The sequence below is a fragment of the Odontesthes bonariensis genome, chromosome 5, assembly GCF_027942865.1.
Source record: "Odontesthes bonariensis isolate fOdoBon6 chromosome 5, fOdoBon6.hap1, whole genome shotgun sequence".
NCBI lineage: Eukaryota > Metazoa > Chordata > Actinopteri > Atheriniformes > Atherinopsidae > Odontesthes > Odontesthes bonariensis.
This window is the reverse complement of record NC_134510.1, coordinates 40,972,489-40,999,691: the sequence shown is the minus strand read 5'-3', so window position 1 is coordinate 40,999,691 and position 27,203 is coordinate 40,972,489. Positions and strand designations below refer to the sequence as shown.

Sequence of the window (27,203 nt, the reverse complement as noted above, 5' to 3'; positions counted from 1 at the left end):
AGAGCTCACAATCTCTTGGCCCTATTTTCTCTCCCTTCGTATCACTGCCTGCTGCCGCCTGCCGACAGCTGCGCCTGTTACGCTGTTTGCTGCTCGGAAGCAGCGGACTGCTCGCTCTGCACAGCAGGTAAAGAGAAGGAAAGGAAAGAAAAGGAAAGGAAAGGAAAGGTCTGACTTTTTCCTGGAGAACCATTTTGTGATGCAAATGTATTACTCTGTTGAACGCATATTGTTCTGAGAAGCAAAACGCTTTATTTTTTAAACCCCAGCCAACTAGCCGGACTACCTTCATCAGCACCAAAACGAGGCTGGAACTCTGCTCACAGCAGTGTTAATTTTGTCAACCAGGACGATGACGAAAATATTTCGTTAACGCCCCTTTTTCCCGTGACGAGACGATGACGCACAAAAATGCTTCGAGAAAATAAAAATATGACTAAAATAAAATAAAATAAAAATTTATTTTAAAGAATAAAAAATTATTTTTGTTAGCGAGACTAAGACGAGACGAAATTTACAAGCCGTGGACGAATGGACATTAAAAAATGTAATTGTTTATAGTTAATTTGTAATTGTTAATATAAATGTTTCTTGAACTTCATGGTCGATTACGCGCTGTTGCCCTGTTTGTCCCTGCACGGCGCCTGTCCCACAGAACATTAGTTAGCTAACTAGCTCTGACAGCGGCACGCTGAGGTGTTATTTGTCGCCCATATCAAAACAATTGGAGAGAGATGCTTTTACGCACAGAAGCTTTTGGAAACTTTGGTCATGACTGATCATTATATTGAATTGGTTATTTTCCGACAAGCATGGTGAACAGCACTCAACGTTAACATGATCAGAAGTGTGTCAGAATCACGACAGTTAGCGTAGTGTGTTCGGACAGCGGGATAATGACAAATACACGTCTGCCTGTGTTGTGTTGATCAGAATATTTTGGCGAGTAAAATGTGGTGGTAGATTCGCCAGACCAGAGCGAGCTACTATGAGACTGACTGAAAAGTAGTCGAACTTAGATGCACGTGGTGTTGAAATTAATTGGGTACAGTAGTAAAGCCAATCATGATCAACCTACCGGCAACTAGCTAATGTGTGTGTGTGTGTGGAGAAGTTTTTTATTCTGTACAGTGTTGACTAAAATGACTAAAATTTGACTAACACTAAAATTGATTTTCGACATTGTGACTAAGACTAAATTAAAAAAAGCTGACGAAATTAACACTGGCTCACAGGACGCAGCAGGGGGTAAGAAGATGTTCATAAATGATGCTGCTGATATGGGATGTCACACAGCTTCATGTCAGAAGAGGCGAACTGTCCCTTTAAAGTGTTTGCAGCACCGGGGGGGGGTGGTTGTCTCAGAGTTTGGGGACAGTCCAGCACCCGTCCCCTCTTCTTCCTTTGGAACGTGTGCAGAATGTGCTTTCACATGCTCTGCTTGAACAGTGCTCGGACGTCCCTGGAACAGAAGTTTCTGAGACATAAGAAATATGTCGGGTTCATAACTTTGTCTGATTGATCAGGTGAAATCTTTCAGTAGGCTGTGTTCGAAACCGCATTCTACATACTGCATACTGCATACTGCATACTACATATCGCATACTGCATACTACATACTGCATACTACATACTGCATACTACATACTGCATACTACATACTGCATACTACATACTGCATACTGCATACTACATACTACATATCGCATACTGCATACTACATACTACATATCGCATACTGCATACTACATACTGCATACTACATACTACATATCGCATACTACATACTGTATACATTATACTACATACTACATACCGCATAGTACATACTGCATACTGCATACTACATACTGCATACTACATACTGCATACTTCATATCTTATACTGCATACTACATACTACATACCGCATACTACATACTGCATACTACATACTGCATACTACACACTACATACTGCATACTACATACTGCATACTACATACTACATACTGCATACTACATACTGCATACTTCCTACTACATAATGCATACTGCATACATTATACTATATACTACATACCGCATAGTATATATTGCATACTGCATATTACATACCGCATACTACATATTGCATACTGCATACTACACACTGCATACTACATACTGCATACTACATATCGCATACTGCATACTACACACTGCATACTACATACTGCATACTACATACCGCATACGACATACTGCAGACCGCATAGTACATACTGCATACTGCATACTACATACTACATACTGCATACTACATACTGCATACTTCCTACTACATAATGCATACTGCATACATTATACTATATACTACATACCGCATAGTATATATTGCATACTGCATACTACATATCTTATACTGCATACTACATACCGCATACTACATATCGCATACTACATACTACATATCGCATACTGCATACTACACACTGCATACTACATACTGCATACTACATATCGCATACTGCATACTACACACTGCATACTACATACTGCAGACCGCATAGTACATATTGCATACTACATACTTCATATCTTAAACTGCATACTACATACTCATCGATCAGACAGTATGCAGAGCGTTTACCCACAATGCATTTCGCTCCTGCCCGAGCCGAAATCAGCCGGCCTGAAGCTGATTTCTCTTAAGCTCTAAACTCTGTAAACTTTAGCAACATTTGAAACATTTTCAGGCGAGAAAGTAGTCGTTTAGATCCCCAACGTGTTGAAAACCTGACAAAATACCGGCTGTTTACAATTTTGTTCCCACGAATTCGGCGCTACACAAGCTAGCCGCAGTGAGCTAATGCACTTCCGGTTATTTTCACAAAATAAAATACCCGTTGCCTTTTATCATAGGGAAAGCCATTACCATACAATTGGTGCTTTTGTTTTGAAAACAGGAAGTGAACCTACCCTCGTTGTAGCTAGCTTGAAACTGCCGTTTGGACAGGAAATGACGGTCGGCGACGTCACGTTACGTTGCATCTTGGGTAGTTTGAGTATGAGTAGTAACCTCATGATGCATACCCAACATTTAGGAGAATCTAGTACGCATCCGGGAACTTCTGCTTACTCAAACTCGCATACTAACTCAGAAAGTTAGTAGGAGAAGTATGCGGTTTGGAACACAGCCAATGACTTTATTTTACAGCCGGTGCTAAACTCTCTGATGCTAAACTTTGTTTGCAGCATTCTGGGCTCCGGCTCCATCATCATCTGCCTGCTGTCGCAGAGGCTCAGCAGGAGGCCGGAGGTCAGTGCTCGCTTCCTTCTTTGGGTTGAAAACAGCTCATCTTCAGCTTAAAAAGCCTTTTCTTTTTTTTTTTAAAGCTCCAAATGTGAAATGAGTGAAGCTCCAGGGTGATGATGAAGATGCTGGATCTAAATGTTTGTTGTGTGCAGCTGCAGCCGCTGTTCCTGCTCAGCGTGGCCGACCTGCTGCTCGCCGCCTGCTGGCTGATCGGCGCCGTCCTCTTCTCTGAGCACTGCCGAAGCCTGAGCCCGCACTGCTACAACCTGCACACCGTGGAACAGGTGAGACGGCGGCGAGGAGGTGGCGCTCACCCACCCAGAAGTTCACGCAGACGCCGTGCTTTCAGGGGAAAGTTGGCAGGTTTTTTAGTTGAGTTTGGGGATGCTGAGGGGATTTCCCACAGCAGAACACAGGCCACTGGTCCTGCTTCCTGCTGGAAAACCTCTACTTCCTCCATGAAAATGGATCTGAGAGCCAAACCTCAACAACAAAAAAAACCCAAACAGAGTTTCACAAACCTGCATCTCACATTGAGGCTCCTTTCTGAGAGGCGTTACGTCTCCTGGAGCCCGTCTGCAGAAATGAGACGCTTTCAGGGCATCGAATGATCGTAAAGTCGACAAAGAAAACGTTCAACAGACTCGTTTCTTTCAGCTAATCTGAAAGAAACGAGTCTTTTTACCAGCTTTACTTCAGCCTCAGATGATGTCATTATGATGTCATTATGAGACCTCGTCCTGTCGGAGACCTCGTCCTGTCAGACCTCGTCCTGTCAGACCTCGTCCTGTCGGAGACCTCGTCCTGTCAGACCTCGTCCTGTCAGACCTCGTCCTGTCGGAGACCTCGTCCTGTCGGAGACCTCGTCCTGTCGGAGACCTCGTCCTGTCGGAGACCTCGTCCAGTCATAGACCTCGTCCTGTCGGAGACCTCGTCCTGTCAGACCTCGTCCTGTCATAGACCTCGTCCTGTCATAGACCTCGTCCTGTCATAGACCTCGTCCTGTCGGAGACCTCGTCCTGTCAGACCTCGTCCTGTCAGACCTCGTCCTGTCATAGACCTCGTCCTGTCAGACCTCGTCCTGTCAGACCTCGTCCTGTCGGAGACCTCGTCCTGTCAGACCTCGTCCTGTCAGACCTCGTCCTGTCGGAGACCTCGTCCTGTCAGACCTCGTCCTGTCAGACCTCGTCCTGTCATAGACCTCGTCCTGTCAGACCTCGTCCTGTCAGACCTCGTCCTGTCGGAGACCTCGTCCTGTCGGACCTCGTCCTGCCGGACCTCGTCCTGTCAGACCTCGTCCTGTCGGAGACCTCGTCCTGTCGGAGACCTCGTCCTGTCGGAGACCTCGTCCTGTCGGAGACCTCGTCCTGTCAGACCTCGTCCTGTCAGACCTCTTCCTGTCAGACCTCGTCCTGTCAGACCTCGTCCTGTCAGACCTCGTCCTGTCGGAGACCTCGTCCTGTCGGAGACCTCGTCCTGTCAGACCTCGTCCTTTCAGACCTCGTCCTGTCAGACCTCGTCCTGTCAGACCTCGTCCTGTCAGACCTCGTCCTGTCGGAGACCTCGTCCTGTCAGACCTCGTCCTGTCAGACCTCGTCCTGTCGGAGACCTCGTCCTGTCGGAGACCTCGTCCTGTCGGAGACCTCGTCCTGTCAGACCTCGTCCTGTCAGACCTCGTCCTGTCAGAGACCTCGTCCTGTCAGACCTCGTCCTGTCGGAGACCTCGTCCTGTCAGACCTCGTCCTGTCAGACCTCGTCCTGTCGGAGACCTCGTCCTGTCAGACCTCGTCCTGTCGGAGACCTCGTCCTGTCGGAGACCTCGTCCTGTCAGACCTCGTCCTGTCAGACCTCGTCCTGTCGGAGACCTCGTCCTGTCGGAGACCTCGTCCTGTCAGACCTCGTCCTGTCATAGACCTCGTCCTGTCGGAGACCTCGTCCTGTCGGAGACCTCGTCCTGTCGGAGACCTCGTCCTGTCGGAGACCTCGTCCTGTCAGACCTCGTCCAGTCATAGACCTCGTCCTGTCGGAGACCTCGTCCTGTCAGACCTCGTCCTGTCATAGACCTCGTCCTGTCATAGACCTCGTCCTGTCATAGACCTCGTCCTGTCGGAGACCTCGTCCTGTCGGAGACCTCGTCCTGTCAGACCTCGTCCTGTCAGACCTCGTCCTGTCATAGACCTCGTCCTGTCGGAGACCTCGTCCTGTCAGACCTCGTCCTGTCAGAGACCTCGTCCTGTCAGACCTCGTCCTGTCATAGACCTCGTCCTGTCGGAGACCTCGTCCTGTCAGACCTCGTCCTGTCATAGACCTCGTCCTGTCGGAGACCTCGTCCTGTCGGAGACCTCGTCCTGTCGGACCTCGTCCTGTCGGACCTCGTCCTGTCGGACCTCGTCCTGTCGGACCTCGTCCTGTCGGAGACCTCGTCCTGTCGGAGACCTCGTCCTGTCAGACCTCGTCCTGTCAGACCTCGTCCTGTCAGACCTCGTCCTGTCAGAGACCTCGTCCTGTCAGACCTCGTCCTGTCAGACCTCGTCCTGTCAGACCTCGTCCTGTCAGAGACCTCGTCCTGTCAGACCTCTTCCTGTCAGACCTCTTCCTGTCAGACCTCGTCCTGTCAGACCTCTTCCTGTCAGACCTCTTCCTGTCAGACCTCGTCCTGTCAGACCTCGTCCTGTCGGACCTCGTCCTGTCGGACCTCGTCCTGTCAGAGACCTCGTCCTGTCGGAGACCTCGTCCTGTCGGAGACCTCGTCCTGTCGGACCTCGTCCTGTCGGACCTCGTCCTGTCGGAGACCTCGTCCTGTCAGACCTCGTCCTGTCGGAGACCTCGTCCTGTCGGAGACCTCGTCCTGTCAGACCTCTTCCTGTCAGACCTCGTCCTGTCGGAGACCTCGTCCTGTCAGACCTCGTCCTGTCAGACCTCGTCCTGTCAGACCTCGTCCTGTCGGAGACCTCGTCCTGTCGGAGACCTCGTCCTGTCAGACCTCGTCCTGTCGGAGACCTCGTCCTGTCGGAGACCTCGTCCTGTCGGAGACCTCGTCCTGTCAGACCTCTTCCTGTCAGAACTCGTCCTGTCAGACCTCGTCCTGTCGGAGACCTCGTCCTGTCGGAGACCTCGTCCTGTCAGACCTCTTCCTGTCAGACCTCGTCCTGTCAGACCTCGTCCTGTCAGACCTCGTCCTGTCGGAGACCTCGTCCTGTCAGACCTCGTCCTGTCAGACCTCGTCCTGTCGGAGACCTCGTCCTGTCGGAGACCTCGTCCTGTCAGACCTCGTCCTGTCAGACCTCGTCCTGTCAGACCTCGTCCTGTCGGAGACCTCGTCCTGTCAGACCTCGTCCTGTCGGAGACCTCGTCCTGTCGGAGACCTCGTCCTGTCGGAGACCTCGTCCTGTCAAACCTCGTCCTGTCAGACCTCGTCCTGTCAGACCTCGTCCTGTCATAGACCTCGTCCTGTCGGAGACCTCGTCCTGTCGGAGACCTCGTCCTGTCGGAGACCTCGTCCTGTCAGACCTCGTCCTGTCGGAGACCTCGTCCTGTCAGACCTCGTCCTGTCGGAGACCTCGTCCTGTCAGACCTCGTCCTGTCAGACCTCGTCCTGTCGGAGACCTCGTCCTGTCGGAGACCTCGTCCTGTCAGACCTCGTCCTGTCAGACCTCGTCCTGTCGGAGACCTCGTCCTGTCAGACCTCGTCCTTTCAGACCTCGTCCTGTCAGACCTCGTCCTGTCAGACCTCGTCCTGTCGGAGACCTCGTCCTGTCGGAGACCTCGTCCTGTCGGAGACCTCGTCCTGTCAGACCTCGTCCTGTCAGACCTCGTCCTGTCAGAGACCTCGTCCTGTCAGACCTCGTCCTGTCGGAGACCTCGTCCTGTCAGACCTCGTCCTGTCGGAGACCTCGTCCTGTCAGACCTCGTCCTGTCAGACCTCGTCCTGTCGGAGACCTCGTCCTGTCGGAGACCTCGTCCTGTCAGACCTCGTCCTGTCAGACCTCGTCCTGTCGGAGACCTCGTCCTGTCAGACCTCGTCCTGTCGGAGACCTCGTCCTGTCAGACCTCGTCCTGTCAGACCTCGTCCTGTCATAGACCTCGTCCTGTCGGAGACCTCGTCCTGTCGGAGACCTCGTCCTGTCGGAGACCTCGTCCTGTCAGACCTCGTCCAGTCATAGACCTCGTCCTGTCGGAGACCTCGTCCTGTCAGACCTCGTCCTGTCATAGACCTCGTCCTGTCATAGACCTCGTCCTGTCATAGACCTCGTCCTGTCGGAGACCTCGTCCTGTCGGAGACCTCGTCCTGTCGGACCTCGTCCTGTCGGAGACCTCGTCCTGTCGGAGACCTCGTCCTGTCAGACCTCTTCCTGTCAGACCTCGTCCTGTCGGAGACCTCGTCCTGTCGGAGACCTCGTCCTGTCAGACCTCGTCCTGTCAGACCTCGTCCTGTCAGACCTCGTCCTGTCAGACCTCGTCCTGTCGGAGACCTCGTCCTGTCGGAGACCTCGTCCTGTCAGACCTCGTCCTGTCGGAGACCTCGTCCTGTCGGAGACCTCGTCCTGTCAGACCTCGTCCTGTCAGACCTCTTCCTGTCGGACCTCGTCCTGTCGGAGACCTCGTCCTGTCGGAGACCTCGTCCTGTCGGAGACCTCGTCCTGTCAGACCTCGTCCTGTCAGACCTCTTCCTGTCAGACCTCGTCCTGTCAGACCTCGTCCTGTCAGACCTCGTCCTGTCGGAGACCTCGTCCTGTCGGACCTCGTCCTGTCGGAGACCTCGTCCTGTCGGAGACCTCGTCCTGTCAGACCTCGTCCTGTCAGACCTCTTCCTGTCAGACCTCGTCCTGTCGGAAACCTCGTCCTGTCAGACCTCGTCCTGTCAGACCTCGTCCTGTCAGAGACCTCGTCCTGTCAGACCTCTTCCTGTCAGACCTCGTCCTGTCAGACCTCGTCCTGTCAGAGACCTCGTCCTGTCAGACCTCTTCCTGTCAGACCTCGTCCTGTCAGACCTCGTCCTGTCGGAGACCTCGTCCTGTCGGACCTCGTCCTGTCGGAGACCTCGTCCTGTCGGACCTCGTCCTGTCGGACCTCGTCCTGTCGGACCTCGTCCTGTCGGAGACCTCGTCCTGTCTGACTTCGTCCTGTCGGAGACCTCGTCCTGTCGGAGACCTCGTCCTGTCAGACCTCGTCCTGTCAGACCTCGTCCTGTCATAGACCTCGTCCTGTCGGAGACCTCGTCCTGTCGGAGACCTCGTCCTGTCGGAGACCTCGTCCTGTCGGAGACCTCGTCCTGTCAGACCTCGTCCAGTCATAGACCTCGTCCTGTCGGAGACCTCGTCCTGTCAGACCTCGTCCAGTCATAGACCTCGTCCTGTCGGAGACCTCGTCCTGTCAGACCTCGTCCTGTCATAGACCTCGTCCTGTCATAGACCTCGTCCTGTCATAGACCTCGTCCTGTCGGAGACCTCGTCCTGTCGGAGACCTCGTCCTGTCGGACCTCGTCCTGTCGGAGACCTCGTCCTGTCGGAGACCTCGTCCTGTCAGACCTCGTCCTGTCAGACCTCTTCCTGTCAGACCTCGTCCTGTCGGAGACCTCGTCCTGTCGGAGACCTCGTCCTGTCAGACCTCGTCCTGTCAGACCTCGTCCTGTCAGACCTCGTCCTGTCGGAGACCTCGTCCTGTCGGAGACCTCGTCCTGTCAGACCTCGTCCTGTCGGAGACCTCGTCCTGTCGGAGACCTCGTCCTGTCAGACCTCGTCCTGTCAGACCTCTTCCTGTCGGAGACCTCGTCCTGTCGGAGACCTCGTCCTGTCGGAGACCTCGTCCTGTCAGACCTCGTCCTGTCAGACCTCTTCCTGTCAGACCTCGTCCTGTCAGACCTCGTCCTGTCAGACCTCGTCCTGTCGGAGACCTCGTCCTGTCGGACCTCGTCCTGTCGGAGACCTCGTCCTGTCGGAGACCTCGTCCTGTCGGAGACCTCGTCCTGTCAGACCTCGTCCTGTCAGACCTCTTCCTGTCAGACCTCGTCCTGTCGGAGACCTCGTCCTGTCGGAGACCTCGTCCTGTCGGAGACCTCGTCCTGTCAGACCTCGTCCTGTCAGACCTCGTCCTGTCAGAGACCTCGTCCTGTCAGACCTCTTCCTGTCAGACCTCGTCCTGTCAGACCTCGTCCTGTCAGAGACCTCGTCCTGTCAGACCTCTTCCTGTCAGACCTCGTCCTGTCAGACCTCGTCCTGTCGGAGACCTCGTCCTGTCGGACCTCGTCCTGTCAGACCTCGTCCTGTCGGAGACCTCGTCCTGTCGGACCTCGTCCTGTCGGACCTCGTCCTGTCGGAGACCTCGTCCTGTCTGACTTCGTCCTGTCGGAGACCTCGTCCTGTCGGAGACCTCGTCCTGTCAGACCTCTTCCTGTCAGACCTCGTCCTGTCGGAGACCTCGTCCTGTCAGACCTCTTCCTGTCAGACCTCGTCCTGTCGGAGACCTCGTCCTGTCAGACCTCGTCCTGTCAGACCTCGTCCTGTCGGACCTCGTCCTGTCGGAGACCTCGTCCTGTCAGACCTCTTCCTGTCAGACCTCGTCCTGTCGGAGACCTCGTCCTGTCAGACCTCGTCCTGTCAGACCTCGTCCTGTCGGACCTCGTCCTGTCGGACCTCGTCCTGTCAGACCTCGTCCTGTCGGAGACCTCGTCCTGTCAGACCTCGTCCTGTCGGAGACCTCGTCCTGTCGGAGACCTCGTCCTGTCAGACCTCGTCCTGTCAGACCTCGTCCTGTCAGACCTCGTCCTGTCAGAGACCTCGTCCTGTCGGAGACCTCGTCCTGTCGGAGACCTCGTCCTGTCGGAGACCTCGTCCTGTCAGACCTCTTCCTGTCAGAACTCGTCCTGTCAGACCTCGTCCTGTCGGAGACCTCGTCCTGTCGGAGACCTCGTCCTGTCGGAGACCTCGTCCTGTCAGACCTCGTCCTGTCGGAGACCTCATCCTGTCGGAGACCTCGTCCTGTCAGACCTCGTCCTGTCAAACCTCGTCCTGTCGGAGACCTCGTCCTGTCAGACCTCGTCCTGTCAGACCTCGTCCTGTCGGAGACCTCGTCCTGTCAGACCTCTTCCAATCAGAACTCGTCCTGTCAGAGACCTCGTCCTGTCGGAGACCTCGTCCTGTCGGAGACCTCGTCCTGTCAGACCTCGTCCTGTCGGAGACCTCGTCCTGTCGGAGACCTCGTCCTGTCAGACCTCTTCCTGTCAGACCTCGTCCTGTCAGACCTTGTCCTGTCAGACCTCGTCCTGTCAGACCTCGTCCTGTCGGAGACCTCGTCCTGTCAGACCTCGTCCTGTCGGAGACCTCGTCCTGTCGGAGACCTCGTCCTGTCAGACCTCGTCCTGTCGGAGACCTCGTCCTGTCGGAGACCTCGTCCTGTCAGACCTCGTCCTGTCGGAGACCTCGTCCTGTCAGACCTCGTCCTGTCGGAGACCTCGTCCTGTCAGACCTCGTCCTGTCAGACCTCGTCCTGTCGGAGACCTCGTCCTGTCAGACCTCGTCCTGTCGGAGACCTCGTCCTGTCGGAGACCTCGTCCTGTCGGAGACCTCGTCCTGTCAAACCTCGTCCTGTCAGACCTCGTCCTGTCAGACCTCGTCCTGTCATAGACCTCGTCCTGTCGGAGACCTCGTCCTGTCGGAGACCTCGTCCTGTCGGAGACCTCGTCCTGTCAGACCTCGTCCTGTCAGACCTCGTCCTGTCGGAGACCTCGTCCTGTCAGACCTCGTCCTGTCAGACCTCGTCCTGTCAGACCTCGTCCTGTCGGAGACCTCGTCCTGTCGGAGACCTCGTCCTGTCAGACCTCGTCCTGTCAGACCTCGTCCTGTCAGACCTCGTCCTGTCGGAGACCTCGTCCTGTCGGAGACCTCGTCCTGTCAGACCTCGTCCTGTCAGACCTCGTCCTGTCAGACCTCGTCCTGTCGGAGACCTCGTCCTGTCAGACCTCGTCCTTTCAGACCTCGTCCTGTCAGACCTCGTCCTGTCAGACCTCGTCCTGTTGGAGACCTCGTCCTGTCAGACCTCGTCCTGTCAGACCTCGTCCTGTCAGACCTCGTCCTGTCGGAGACCTCGTCCTGTCAGACCTCGTCTTGTCAGACCTCGTCCTGTCAGACCTCGTCCTGTCAGACCTCGTCCTGTCGGAGACCTCGTCCTGTCGGAGACCTCGTCCTGTCAGACCTCGTCCTGTCAGAGACCTCGTCCTGTCAGACCTCGTCCTGTCAGACCTCGTCCTGTCGGAGACCTCGTCCTGTCAGACCTCGTCCTGTCAGACCTCGTCCTGTCGGAGACCTCGTCCTGTCAGACCTCGTCCTGTCAGACCTCGTCCTGTCGGAGACCTCGTCCTGTCAGACCTCGTCCTGTCAGACCTCGTCCTGTCAGACCTCGTCCTGTCGGAGACCTCGTCCTGTCAGACCTCGTCCTTTCAGACCTCGTCCTGTCAGACCTCGTCCTGTCAGACCTCGTCCTGTCGGAGACCTCGTCCTGTCAGACCTCGTCCTGTCAGACCTCGTCCTGTCAGACCTCGTCCTGTCAGACCTCGTCCTGTCGGAGACCTCGTCCTGTCAGACCTCGTCCTGTCGGAGACCTCGTCCTGTCAGACCTCGTCTTGTCAGACCTCGTCCTGTCAGACCTCGTCCTGTCGGAGACCTCGTCCTGTCGGAGACCTCGTCCTGTCGGAGACCTCGTCCTGTCAGACCTCGTCCTGTCAGACCTCGTCCTGTCAGAGACCTCGTCCTCTCAGACCTCGTCCTGTCAGACCTCGTCCTGTCGGAGACCTCGTCCTGTCATAGACCTCGTCCTGTCAGACCTCGTCCTGTCAGACCTCGTCCTGTCATAGACCTCGTCCTGTCAGACCTCGTCCTGTCAGACCTCGTCCTGTCAGACCTCGTCCTGTCGGAGACCTCGTCCTGTCAGACCTCGTCCTGTCAGACCTCGTCCTGTCGGAGACCTCGTCCTGTCAGACCTCGTCCTGTCGGAGACCTCGTCCTGTCAGACCTCGTCCTGTCAGACCTCGTCCTGTCAGACCTCGTCCTGTCAGACCTCGTCCTGTCGGAGACCTCGTCCTGTCAGACCTCGTCCTGTCAGACCTCGTCCTGTCGGAGACCTCGTCCTGTCAGACCTCGTCCTGTCAGACCTCGTCCTGTCGGAGACCTCGTCCTGTCAGACCTCGTCCTGTCGGAGACCTCGTCCTGTCATAGACCTCGTCCTGTCAGACCTCGTCCTGTCGGAGACCTCGTCCTGTCGGAGACCTCGTCCTGTCAGACCTCGTCCTGTCGGAGACCTCGTCCTGTCAGACCTCGTCCTGTCGGAGACCTCGTCCTGTCAGACCTCGTCCTGTCAGACCTCGTCCTGTCGGAGACCTCGTCCTGTCAGACCTCGTCCTGTCAGACCTCGTCCTGTCGGAGACCTCGTCCTGTCATAGACCTCGTCCTGTCAGACCTCGTCCTGTCGGAGACCTCGTCCTGTCATAGACCTCGTCCTGTCATAGACCTCGTCCTGTCAGACCTCGTCCTGTCGGAGACCTCGTCCTGTCATAGACCTCGTCCTGTCGGAGACCTCGTCCTGTCAGACCTCGTCCTGTCAGACCTCGTCCTGTCGGAGACCTCGTCCTGTCATAGACCTCGTCCTGTCAGACCTCGTCCTGTCAGACCTCGTCCTGTCGGAGACCTCGTCCTGTCATAGACCTCGTCCTGTCAGACCTCGTCCTGTCGGCCTGTTTCGGGCCGTTTCAGACGAGCCGACGCAGAACTGAACCTGAAGCATCAAAGGGGGGAAATAGAGCAGCAGAATCAGAGCACAACCGGAGTGTGAAGAGGCCCAGGAAGCATTCCTGACCTACATCTATTGTTCAGAAACTGGTGCTGGTGCCGCCTCGGTCCGGCCGAGATCTCACCTCTTCCCAAACTGTGTTTCAGGTGCTGTACATGGCCTCCTTCTTCTACACCCTGAACTACGTGTGGAACCTCCACGCAGGAATCAGAGAGAAGTTCCACAGCTGCCTGGATGGATATTCTGTACAGGTACGCCCGGCCCGGCTGCCTGCAGCACATTAACCAGGTCCCAATGGAGGTTTTACTCCATTAAATGGACCCTCAGTTCCTCCCGATGCTCAGCGGTTTGTCCAGATAAACCCAGTGGTTAAAGGTTAGGGGAAGAAAAAGGTTCTGATTCAGGTCGTTTCTCTGAGGTTCGACTTTATTTAAGGTCCCACTGATGCTAAAAGCGAGTTTCAACATGTTGGTCAGATGTTTTCATCACCAACCTCAGCCAGCAGGGGGAGGTCAGACAGCCTGAGGCTGCGTTTGACACCGCATACTGCATACTGCATACTACATACTGCATACTGCATACTGCATACTACATACTGCATACTACATACTGCATACTGCATACTGCATACTGCATACTACATACTGCATTTTACATACTGCATACTGCATACTACATACTACATACTGCATACTACATACTACATACTGCATACTACATACTGCATACTGCATACTACATACTGCATACTACATACTGCATACTACATACTGCATACAGCATACTACATACTGCATACTACATACTGCATACTGCATACTGCATTTTACATACTACATACTGCATACTACATACTGCATTCTACATACTACATACTGCATACTGCATTTTACATACTACATACTGCATACTACATACTGCATTCTACATACTACATACTGCATTTTACATACTGCATACAGCATACTACATACTGCATACTACATACTGCATACTGCATACTGCATTTTACATACTACATACTGCATACTACATACTGCATTCTACATACTACATACTGCATACTGCATACTACATACTACATACTGCATACTACATACTGCATACTGCATACTGCATACTACATACTACATACTGCATACTACATACTACATACTGCATACTACATACTGCATTTTACATACTACATACTGCATACTACATACTGCATACTGCATTCTACATACTACATACTGCATTCTACATACTACATACTACATACTGCATACTACATACTGCATTTTACATACTACATACTGCATACTACATACCGCATACTACATACTACATACCGCATTCTACATACCGCATACTACATACCGCATTCTACATACTACATACCGCATACCACATACTACATACAGCATACTACATACTACATACCGCATTCTACATACTACATACTGCATACTACATACCGCATACTACATACCGCATACTACATACCGCATTCTACATACTACATACTACATACTGCATACTACATACTGCATACTACATACCGCATACTGCCTACTACATACTACATACTGCATACCGCATACTACATACCACATACCGCATTCTACATACTACATACTACATACAGCATACTACATACCGCATACTACATACCACATACCGCATTCTACATACTACAAACTACATACTGCTTACTACATACTGCATACTACATACCGCATACTGCCTACTACATACTACATACTGCATACTACATACCGCATACTGCATACTACATACTGCATACTACATACCGCATACTGCCTACTACATACTACATACTGCATACTACATACCGCATACTACATACCGCATACTACATACTACATACTACATACTGCATACTACATACTGCATACTACATACTGCATACTACATACCGCATACTGCCTACTGCATACTACATACTGCATACTACATACTGCATACTACATACCGCATACTGCCTACTGCCTACTGCATACTACATACTGCATACTACATACTGCATACTACCTACTACATACTACATACTGCATACTACATACTGCATACTACATACCGCATACTACATACCGCATACTACATACTACATACTGCATACTACTTACCGCATACTACATACTACTTACCGCATACTACATACTACATACTGCATACTACATACCGCATACTACATACTACATACTGCATACTACATACCGCATACTACTTACCGCATACTACTTACCGCATACTACATACTACTTACCGCATACTACATACTACATACTGCATACTACTTACCGCATACTACATACTACATACTGCATACTACATACCGCATACTACTTACCGCATACTGCTTACCGCATACTACATACTACATACTGCATACTACATACCGCATACTACTTACCGCATACTACTTACCGCATACTACATACTGCATACTGCATACTACATACTGCATACTACATTCTGCATACTACATACTGCACACTACATACTGCATACTACATACTACATACTACATACTCATCGATCAGACAGTATGCAGAGCGTTTACCCACAATGCATTTCGCTCCTGCCCGAGCCGAAATCAGCCGGCCTGAAGCTGATTTCTCTTAAGCTCTAAACTCTGTAAACTTTAGCAACATTTGAAACATTTTCAGGTGAGAAAGTAGTCGTTTAGATCCCCAACGTGTTGAAAACCTGACAAAATACCGGCTGTTTACAATTTTGTTCCCACGAATTCGGCGCTACTAAAGCTAGCCGCAGTGAGCAACGCACTTCCTGTTATTTTCACAAAATAAAATACCCGTTGCCTTTTATCATAGGGAAAGCCATTACCATACAATTGGTGCTTTTGTTTTGAAAACAGGAAGTGAACCTACCCTCGTTGTAGCTAGCTTGAAACTGCCGTTTTGACGATCGGCGACGTCACGTTACGTTGCATCTTGGGTAGTTTGAGTATGAGTAGTAACCTCATGATGCATACCCAACATTTCAGAGAATCTAGTATGCATCAGGGAACTTCTCGCTTACTCAAACTCGCTTACTAACTCAGAAAGTTAGTATGAGTAGTAGGAGAAGTATGTGGTTTCGAACACAGCCTGAGTGTCCCTGACGAACTCCAGAGGAAGCAGCGGCCCGACAGCTCCTGGTCGTTTTATGATCACTGGGATGTGGGCGGGGCCAGATTAGCATATTCTGGCTAATTCGACTGCATACTCACTGGTCATACCCGGGCCATTTAAAACCAGCAGATGAACTTGGAGCTCAGATGGAACTTTATTCCAAATCTCTGGAGCTTTAAAAGTTTTTCTGTCCTGTGTCTTATAGTTTAACATTTTGTACCGCCTCATCCATCCCGCAACAGTCTGAAACTGCTTCCAAAGAGGCAAATCAACATCTGAAACTGCTTCCAAAGAGGCAAATCAGCATCTCAGAAGCACTGCTTTGGATAAAGTGTCCTCTAACTTTGGGTTTTGCTGCTTAGAAATGATTCTGTTCGGCTCCTGAAAGACTTTCAGACTTGAAGGAAGTTTGATCAAGTCGTTAGCTTAGCTTAGCATACAGTTTGCTAATGGAGGGTGAGGAAGTTTATTAGGGTTACATTCAGAACCATAACAACCTGAAACAAAGATCTTTTTGTGCAGTTTTCCAACAGAGTGAGCACAGCGGGTAAAATCACGGCGCTGCTTTCATGGTGAGTCCAAACGGCAGATTTCCTCACCGTCCGGCCCCCGTGTTTCCCGCCCGATGCTAACGGCGGTCCTCTGTCTGCAGGCTGGTTCCCGTGCTGCTGATGACCCCCGTGTTCATACTGGGAAACGTCCGCCAGTGTCAGGCCAACTTCAGCGAACCCTACAGGTGAGGACGGGCTGGGGGTCAGAGGTGAACCGACGGAGGCTTCGGGCCTCGGGGAAGATGGCTGACATGTGACATGTGACATGACGGCTGGCTTTTGAGCTTGAGAAAGCCATCCGTGCCCTAATAAGCTCAAGGTCAGACTATGATGGTCCAACCTTGTGTACGGTTGGTGACCTTTCCTCTTCCTGTGGAGTCCCTCAAGGATCTATTCTTGGCCCTATCCTCTTCTCATTGTACATGCTACCAGTTGGGTCAGTTATAGCCAGGCACAACCTTTCTGTCCACTGTTATGCAGACGATCTACACATTTATCTACCATTGAAGCCAAACATAACAATGTTCTTTGTTTAATTGTGTTGCTGATATTAAGCAGTGGTCGGCCCAAAATGTTCTCCATTTAAATGATGACAGAACTGAATTCGTTGTGTTTGGGGACACTGTGACGGCCGGCTTTGGCACCTCGTCTTCAAAGCTTAGTTCAACCGTCAGAAATCTGGGAGTGACCTTTGACCTTTGATCTTGACCTTTTCACCTTTTTAGACTGGCGTTCGAACTCTGATTTAGGGGCCACAATGCATCCATTCTATCCGCTCTTTTTTAATGATCTCAATTTGATACAAGTTTTATTCAATTTATTTTATTGCACTTGTGGAAGGCTTTTAATGCCCTGCAGCACTTTTTGCACTTTTACCATTTCTGAATCGTGTTTTATGTTTTGTTTTATGTATTGTTGTTTTTATCCTGTTGTAAAGCACTTTGAGTACCAGTTGGCTATTGTAAAGGGCTATATAAATAAAGTTTAATTGATTGATTGCTTGATCTGAGGTTGGACAAACAAATGAACAATGTCGTCAGGACTAGTTTTCTCCAGCTGCGTCTCCTGGCCAAAGTTAAAATGTTTTTAACTCATCATAACCTTGAGAAATAAGTTGAAGGTCAGACTGTTTTAATGCCCTTTATGTGGGCGTCTCCCAGTCTTCTCTCAGCCGCCTTCAGCTGGTGCAGAACGCTGCTGCCCGTCTTTAACCAACACCAACAGACGTGTGCACATCACTCCTGTTCTGAACTCCCTCCATCGGCTTCCTGTCCTTTATAGAACTGATTTTAAACTTTTAATGTGTGTTTTTAAAGCTCTTAACGGCCTCGCCCCATCATATTTATCTGAGCTTTCAACAGTCCTGGTAGAGCTCTGAGGTCAGCAGATCAGTTTCTGCTGGAAGTGCCCAGGTCAGAATACAAACCCTGAGGTGAGCGAGCCTTTTCCCAAAGCTGCCCCCAGGCTCTGGAATAAGCCCCCCGTCCAGCTGCCTCTTATTTCTGACCTGGGCCTCTTCACATCTGGGCTAAAAACCTGCTTATTTAGGATGGCTTTAATACCCAGTAGCATGATGACACTTTTATTTGATTTTGTTGTATTTTAGTGTTTTTATTTGTTTTTACTTCTTCTTCTCTTTATTTATTACCTGTTTTAAAGCACTTTGGAACACCGTAAGGATCGTCTGTAAAGGCCTGTAGAAATAAAGTACATCTACATGTTGTGTGACTGCAGATGTCTGCTGATGCACACCGGAGCACTGTACCTGAGCCCCGGGCGCCGGCAGCTGAGCCGGACCTGCAGCCTGCTGCACACCTACCACACCGTGGTCTTCCTCACCGCCTTCCTGCTCACGCTGCTCAGCGTCACGGTGAGTTCACCTGAAGGTTACCCCACAGGGGGCAGTTTGGGGCTTTAAATAGGGCCGGGCAACGATTAAAACTTTTAATCTTATTAATCACATGATTTCCCTGATTAATCACGATTAATCTCATTTGTACGCAGAATCCAAAAATGAATCCAAAAGTAGTGTATAGCTTTTAGCATTTAGCTTTATTTTAAATGTGCTGCCATATGAATGAAAGTGCCATAACATTTGTTGTGCAAACACACTTTTAACATCAGCATCTTTCTGTAGTTTTTATGTAGAAGCCTCGCTCCACTGTCTGTTTCCTTGAATGACTTGCTGCTATCAGTTGTGTGTTTTGCCTTTAAGTGATATTTTAGACTGGAACTACTACGCTGAGAAGACAATTCAACTTGGCAGTGTTTACAGATGACTTTGGTTCTGTCGACTCCGCCGTCTGGAAGAACTTTAAAATGAAAATGGCCGAGTAAAAGTTCCGTACCCTTCTCCATGTTTGGTGGATCCAAAGATTACTTTCTTTTCCTGTTCCACAGCAGACAGCAACAGACTTTTACAAAATAAAAGCCTGTGAGCAGCAGAGTTTTACAAAATAAAAGCCTGTGAGAAACAGACTTTTACAAAATAAAAGCATGTGAGCAGCAGACTTTTACAAAATAAAAGCATGTGAGAAACAGACTTTTACAAAATAAAAGCATGTGAGCGACAGACTTTTACAAAATAAAAGCATGTGAGAAACAGACTTTTACAAAATAAAAGCATGTGAGCAGCAGACTTTTACAAAATAAAAGCATGTGAGCGACAGACTTTTACAAAATAAAAGCATGTGAGAAACAGACTTTTACAAAATAAAAGCATGTGAGCAACAGACTTTTACAAAATAAAAGCATGTGAGAAACAGACTTTTACAAAATAAAAGCATGTGAGCAGCAGACTTTTACAAAATAAAAGCCTGTTAGCAACAGACTTTTACAAAATAAAAGCCTGTGAGAAACAGACTTTTACAGAATAAAAGCCTGTGAGCAACAGACTTTTACAAAATAAAAGCATGTGAGAAACAGACTTTTACAAAATAAAAGCATGTGAGCGACAGACTTTTACAAAATAAAAGCATGTGAGCAACAGACTTTTACAAAATAAGGCTGTGAGCAACAGACTTTTACAAAATAAAAGCATGTGAGAAACAGACTTTTACAAAATAAAAGCCTGTGAGCATCAGACTTTTACAAAATAAAAGCATGTGAGAAACAGACTTTTACAAAATAAAAGCATGTGAGCAGCAGACTTTTACAAAATAAAAGCCTGTTAGCAACAGACTTTTACAAAATAAAAGCCTGTGAGAAACAGACTTTTACAGAATAAAAGCCTGTGAGCAACAGACTTTTACAAAATAAAAGCATGTGAGAAACAGACTTTTACAAAATAAAAGCATGTGAGCGACAGACTTTTACAAAATAAAAGCATGTGAGAAACAGACTTTTACAAAATAAAAGCATGTGAGCAACAGAATTTTACAAAATGAAAGCCTGTGAGCAACATATTTTAACAAAATAAAAGCCTATAAGCAACAGACTTTTACAATAATAAAAGCCTGTGAGCAACAGACTTTTACAAAATAAAAGCCTGTGAGCAACAGACTTTTACAAAATAAAATAAATAATAAAACAGGGGGGGTCTGTGGCGTAGTGGGCTGAGCAGGCGCCCCATGTACAGAGGCTATAGTCCTCGCTGCAGCTGGCCCCGGTTCCAGTCCCACATCGGACGGCCCTGTGCTGCATGTTGTTCCCCCTCTCTCTGCCCCCTGCTTCCTGTCTCTCTGAACTTTCCATTAAAGGCACAAAAGCTCCCCCCAAAAAAATGTTTTTAATGAAAAAATATATATAAATAAATAAAAACTGCGTTAATATGCGATAAAATATTTATCGCCGTTAAATAATTAACGAGTTAACTCGCCCAGGCCTAGTTTTAAATGAGCTGACTGAACGCCGCTGCCCTCCAGGTGCTGGTGGTGAAAGCCCGCCGTATCTACAGGAGGGTTGTGACGTCATACGGTTACCTGGGCAACGAGCAGCGGGCGCTGTTCCGTGTGATGGACCGGCGGATGCTGCTGTACCCGCTGATCTTCGTCCTCTGCTGGGGTCCAGGTTTGCGTCTCGGTCCTGATCGTCACGTTGGCTGCAGAGCTCAGGCAGCAGCGCTCACTTTGTGTCTGTGTTGCTTCCTCAGCGGCGGCGCTGGCTTTCCTGAGGCTGGCGACGCCCTCGGCGGGTCACGGCGTGGCGGGGGTCGTCCTCTACATATCTCAGGTCAGTTTCTTTCTTTTTTTTTGTACTTCATTTTTATAGAAAGAAACATCATAACATATACAGAGAAACATAGAACAAACAGTTGGTCATCTACACATTCAAACAGACATTATGCAGATGATACAAGTCTGTTCATACAGTAATGGCTCAGTCAGCATCTCTTGTGGCCACAAACACAATCCATTTTTCCCAGTATTGCGAACACTTATTGATCCGTAGACTTAGCGAAAAGGTCATCCTTTCCATATTCTGAATATTTGTCCCAACATCTGTCCAACATCTGTCTCTGTTAGAGGTGAAGCCTGCAGCCATTTCCGGGTTACAGATTTCTTGCTGGCTGCTAATAATATTTTTAAAGGCTCAGACTGAGCTCTTCTTCTTCTTCTGTCCTCAGGCTTTCACCTCGGCCTCTCAGGGCTTCCTCAACTGTCTGGTGTACGGCTGGACTTGTGTGCACTTCCGCCGTGTGGGTCGGATGGTTTTATCTCGAGATGTGAACACTCAGACGCCTCTTCTGCGGTCTCAGCAGATCAGGAACTACCACACTCTGAGGACCTTCTGCTGACGGTCCGACTCAGCCTGAGCCGGCCGGCGTTTTCCGTCTGTCCTCTGCCGCGGACTCCAGAGGACGGCGCCCACTTTCCCTTTATTAACCTCCCAAATCAGCCTGAAACCGGAGTTAAACCGACTCCAGAGTTAAACCAGAGTTAAACCAGAGTCTCAGACGTTTAAAGCTGCCGGCGCTCACACCTGGCGTTAAAGCAGTGCTTCTCAAAGTGTGGGGCGCGCCCCACTGGTGGGGAACGGAGACATGGCAAGTGGGGCGCGACAAACGGGAGGACATTTTTAATTTTATGCCTATATGCCTATCTTAAATGCTTTTCTTTATTGACAATAAAGATAATTCACTAAACAAAACACCCACACACAAACAAAGTAATAATGAATAGCTAAAATTATGAGAGAGCGTTGGGAGAAAAACGTAACCTGGAACTAAAGTGCAAAAACAATGATTGACGTCGGGTTATAATTGCGGCGGGACAACAAGGTAGCAGGTAGCGTAACCGTGGGCAACATGGATAAATCTGTGGCTCGGACCAAAAAGGAGCACCAGCACCAGTGCAGTGTTGAATGTTAAAATATTATTATTTTTGCACTATTGTTTAGGTTATTTAAATGTTCTATTCGTGCACAGTTTCATACATTTTACTATAATTTTGCACTGTTTCGCACTGAATATTAATTTATTGGTTATTTGGGTTATTTGAATTCATTTAGAGAGGAAGAAAGAAAAATAAATGTTTGGCCTTGGAGACTTCTTGATTTTGAGCCTCTTTCACAATGCTTTGGGACGTGGTTTGGAACTTGTTTGTACATTCCGTGGCGCGTAGAGTACGAGATCGATTCAAGTGACTCGAAAACCCGATTCATTTTAGTGAGTGACTCACACAAACTGGAGTATCCCATCACTATAACACACCGCTGTCACGTTAACGAGCCGCTGGATTTCTTTAAAAGAAAATGGACAGCAGGAGCAGCGCCTGGTAAAGGCTGCGTCGGTTAACAGTCGAGCACAAACGGCCTCATACAAAGTTACATACAGAATCCCGGAGTGCAACCACATGCTTCTCAGCTGTGGCATCTCTGAAAACAAAACACAGATCTCAGCTCAACACTGAGCATGACTCAGTGGCAGTTTCAAGCCTGCAACCACGTTTGGAGAAGTTGTGCAAAACAGGCTCATTGCAGCCACTAATGCAGGGATACATTTGAGTTGTTTTTTGCACAGATTGCAAATGAAACACTTTTATTTTCTCTTTTTGAACTTTGTGTTATTTGATGTTATTGATTTTGATTCATTGTAAAATATGATGTTAGTTCAATAAAGTTGAAATGTAATTTGTGAATATTTTTGTTGGGGCGACAGGGGCAGGTGGGGCTTGGAAATGCCCACCTGTTCAAAGTGGGGAATGACCAAATAAGTTTGAGAACCCCCGCGTTAAACTGATCACGTGATCAGATCCGAGTCAGCTGATCGGCAGGTGGGCCGATGTTCCTCACCGACAGGTTTTCAGCTCCTGAGCCAGAAGGTTTTCGTGGTTTCCATGGCGAGCTGAGTCAGGATGTCCAGCTTCTCCTTTCATGCTGCTAAAGGAGATGTTAGAACGTATAAAGGTGGTATTTTTTTAAGGCGGATTTCTTTAATCCCAGATGTGTGAAAGCTGCAGAATGAAGCGTTTCTCATCCCGTTTGCTTCCTTTTTAATCGATCTGATTCTGATTAAAAGTCATTTAAAGAGCCTCTGTCTGTGTGTGAGTTCAGATTTAAAACAAAGAAACCACACATGAAGCGGGTAATGGTGCAGAAACTGCTGTGGGCGTTCAGCCAGAACCTGCAGAACAATGGAGTTCCTCTTCACTCAGACCTCAGACCTGAAATACTGAAGTTCATCACGTCCCTCAGCAGTGAAATGAAACGTCAGAGTTTCAAACGTTAAAGATTTAAAGGTAAAAAAAGAGGAAAAAGGTGATTTAACTGAGTTTATCAGCGTAAACCTGCATTGGACGGCCCTTTACTGCATGTCATTCCCCCTCTCTCTGCTTCCTGTCTCTCTCTTCAAACAAACAAACAAATAAATAAATAAATGAATAAATGATGCGTGTGAGGTTAAAGGTCGGTGACATGCAGGAAGCAGCGGGGAACATACGTCAGCTGGTTCCTGCTCTGATGAGCTGCAGCAGGTGGTGGAGCCCCCTGGTGGAGAGATTACTGCACAGCACTGAGGTTTCATCATCATCCGAAGAAAGGACCCAAACTTTAAGGAAAACATTTCTCAGACGTTCTCAGGTGTTCGGTCAGCTACTCGCCTCCATAATTCAGTCTGACTTTATATCATTTTCAGAAAAATCAAAACGGATAAAATCAAACCTTATAGATCCCAGAGTCCCGATCTAGAGTCCCGACCTAGGCAAGGCAATTTTATTTATAGAGCACAATTCATACACAGGGCAATTCAAAGTGCTTTACAGCTACATAAAATCACACAAAGGCAATAAAATCATTAAAAAGGAATAAAAAAATAAAAGAAAGAAATTAAAAAAGAAAGAAATTTAAAACCCATTAAAATAATCATTAAGTAATTTAAAAGTGAAGAGTGCAGATAAAATACTTTCAGGTGTCATATGCACAGCTAAACAGAACTGTTTTCAGCCTGGATTTAAACATTGTCAGAGTTGAGGCCTGTCTCACATCTTCTGGAAGACTGTTCCAGATTTTAGGGGCATAAAACTGAAACGCAGCCTCAGCTTGTTTAGTCCTGACTCTGGGCCCCAGCAGCAGACCCCTCCCTGGGGCAGCAGACCCCTCCCTGGGGCAGGAGACCCCTCCCTGGGGCAGTAGACCCCTCCCTGGGGCAGCAGACCCCTCCCTGGGGCAGGAGACCCCTCCCTGGGGCAGCAGACCCCTCCCTGGGGCAGCAGACCCCTCCTTGAGGTTCTCAGAGCCCGAGTTGGTTCATATGGCTCTAACATGTCAGAGATGTACTTTGGCGCTTGACCGTGAAGAGACTTGTACACAAGCAGAGCTGTTTTAAAGTCTATTCTCTGAGCGACAGGAAGCCAGTGCAGAGACCTGAGCACTGGACTAATATGGTGGTATTTCCTGGTTCTAGTCAGGACTCGAGCAGCAGCGTTCTGGATGTACTGCAGCTGTCTTACAGCCCGTTTAGAGCCCAGTGAGCAGGCCGTTACAGTAGTCTAACCTGCTGGAGACAAACGCATGGATCAGTCTCTCTAAGTCTGGTTTAGACACTATTCCTTTGATTCTGGCAATGTTTTTTAGGTGGTAAAAAGCTGCTGATGTTACAGATTTAATGTGGCTGTTAAAGTTCAGGTCTGAGTCCAATATTACCCCGAGATTTCTAACTTGATAGTTAGGTTTTAGAGAGAGAGTCTCAAGGTGACTGATAACACTTTCTCTTTGTTTCTGTGGGCCACAGACAATGATTTCAGTTTTGTCTGAGTTTAGCTGGAGGAAATTGTTTTGCATCCACACACTGATCTGTTCGATGCAGCGACACAGTGTATCTACAGGCCCGTGTTCTCCTGCCGTCAGTGACACGTAGATCTGAGTGTCATCTGCATAGTTGTGGTAGGACACATTATAGCTGCGTATTAGCTGGCCTAGTGGAAGCATGTACAGATTGAACAATACGGGTCCCAGGATTGACCCCTGGGGAACCCCACAGGTCATAGCCATTTGGTCCGAGACACAGTTACCAATTTCAACAAAATATTTCCTGTCCTCCAGATAGGACTTGAACCAGTTTAAAGCACGACCAGAGATTCCCACCCAGTCTTCTAACCTCTGTAATAAGATCGCATGGTCAACTGTGTCAAAGGCAGCACTCAGGTCCAGCAGAACTAAGACTGTGACTCTACTTGCATCTGTGTTCAGGCGGATGTCATTTGTCACCTTGATCAGAGCTGTCTCAGTGCTGTGGTGGGGCCTAAAGCCTGATTGGAAAGTATCAAAAGCATTGTTAGACAGGAGAAAGTCACTAAGCTGTTGGTATACAACTTTTTCTAGGACTTTGCCTAAGAATGGCAGGTTTGATATGGGCCGGTAGTTGTTCAGTACTGTGGCATCAAGACTGCTCTTCTTTAGAAGAGGCTTAATGACAGCAGTTTTTAAGGCCTTTGGAAATGTTCCAGTCTGGAGTGAGATGTTGACTAGATGAGCGAGTTGTGGTAACAAACTGCTCAGCACAGACTTTAGGAAGCTAGTGGGCAACTCATCAAGGCAGCACGTTGATGAACTCAGACTGCAGATGGTCTCTGACTGTTTTGTCAGTAACAGGTGTGAAATGTGTCAGCTCTAGGTGTCCAGCTGGCTGCAGAGTAGTTATTTGTGTTGTGGAAATTATTGCATTTTTAATGCCTTGAACTTTGAATCTAGAGTCCCGATCTAGAGTCCCGATCTAGAGTCCCGACCTAGAGTCCCGACCTAGAGTCCCGACCTAGAGTCCCGATCAAGAGTCCCGACCTAGAGTCCCGATCTAGAGTCCCGACCTAGAGTCCCGATCAAGAGTCCCGATCAAGAGTCCCGACCAAGAGTCCCGACCAAGAGTCCCGATCAAGAGTCCCGACCTAGAGTCTCGATCAAGAGTCCCGACCTAGAGTCCCGATCAAGAGTCCCGATCAAGAGTCCCGACCTAGAGTCCCGATCAAGAGTCTCGATCAAGAGTCCCGATCAAGAGTCCCGATCAAGAGTCCCGATCAAGAGTCCCGACCTAGAGTCCCGACCTAGAGTCCCGATCAAGAGTCCCGATCAAGAGTCCCGACCTAGAGTCTCGATCAAGAGTCCCGACCTAGAGTCCCGATCAAGAGTCCCGATCAAGAGTCCCGATCAAGAGTCCCGACCTAGAGTCCCGACCTAGAGTCCCGACCTAGAGTCTCGATCAAGAGTCCCGACCTAGAGTCCCGACCTAGAGTCCCGACCTAGAGTCTCGATCAAGAGTCCCGACCAAGAGTCCCGACCAAGAGTCCCGATCAAGAGTCTCGATCAAGAGTCCCGATCAAGAGTCCCGATCAAGAGTCCCGACCTAGAGTCCCGACCTAGAGTCCCGATCAAGAGTCCCGATCAAGAGTCCCGATCAAGAGTCCCGACCTAGAGTCCCGACCTAGAGTCCCGACCTAGAGTCCCGACCTAGAGTCCCGATCAAGAGTCCCGATCAAGAGTCCCGACCAAGAGTCCCGACCAAGAGTCCCGATCAAGAGTCCCGATCAAGAGTCCCGATCTAGAGTCCCGACCTAGAGTCCCGATCAAGAGTCCCGATCTAGATTCCCGATCTAGAGTCCCGATCTAGAGTCCCGACCTAGAGTCCCGATCAAGAGTCCCGATCTAGATTCCCGATCTAGAGTCCCGATCTAGAGTCCCGACCTAGAGTCCCGATCAAGAGTCCCGATCTAGAGTCCCAATCTAGATTCCCGATCTAGAGTCCCGATCTAGAGTCCCGATCTAGAGTCCCGACCTAGAGTCCCGACCTAGAGTCCCGATCAAGAGTCCTGATCAGGAGTTTGAACAGAAGCGTATAAATCTGGAACCTTCCCTGTGCTGCTGCTCGGTTTCTTCTTCTACAGTAAAATCCTGCTGAACTGTTCCAACACCGAACCTGAAAAGCTTTTTATTTAACCACAGCGTCATCGTTGTTGCTTCAAACCCGGCAGAGACGTCACATTTCCCTAAAATCAAGTTAAATTCCAGCTGAACAGCGAATAAAAGACGAGTC

The 27,203-nt window shown here is 49.5% G+C and overlaps 1 protein-coding gene across 1 annotated transcript in view; it reads left to right on the top strand.

The window, feature by feature from the left end:
- tmem116 (transmembrane protein 116) overlaps nucleotides 1–22,813 on the top strand; it is a 26,235-nt gene extending 3,422 nt beyond the window's left edge. The window contains exons 4-12 of the mRNA XM_075466870.1: nucleotides 3,216–3,279; nucleotides 3,429–3,560; nucleotides 13,203–13,307; nucleotides 16,716–16,765; nucleotides 16,846–16,929; nucleotides 18,479–18,614; nucleotides 20,608–20,752; nucleotides 20,835–20,914; nucleotides 21,309–22,813. Of these exons, the coding sequence (XP_075322985.1) occupies nucleotides 3,216–3,279; nucleotides 3,429–3,560; nucleotides 13,203–13,307; nucleotides 16,716–16,765; nucleotides 16,846–16,929; nucleotides 18,479–18,614; nucleotides 20,608–20,752; nucleotides 20,835–20,914; nucleotides 21,309–21,479 (967 nt within the window). The 3' untranslated portion in view covers nucleotides 21,480–22,813. The remainder of the gene's footprint in view (nucleotides 1–3,215; nucleotides 3,280–3,428; nucleotides 3,561–13,202; nucleotides 13,308–16,715; nucleotides 16,766–16,845; nucleotides 16,930–18,478; nucleotides 18,615–20,607; nucleotides 20,753–20,834; nucleotides 20,915–21,308) is intronic.
- Nucleotides 22,814–27,203: the final 4,390 nt, after the last annotated feature.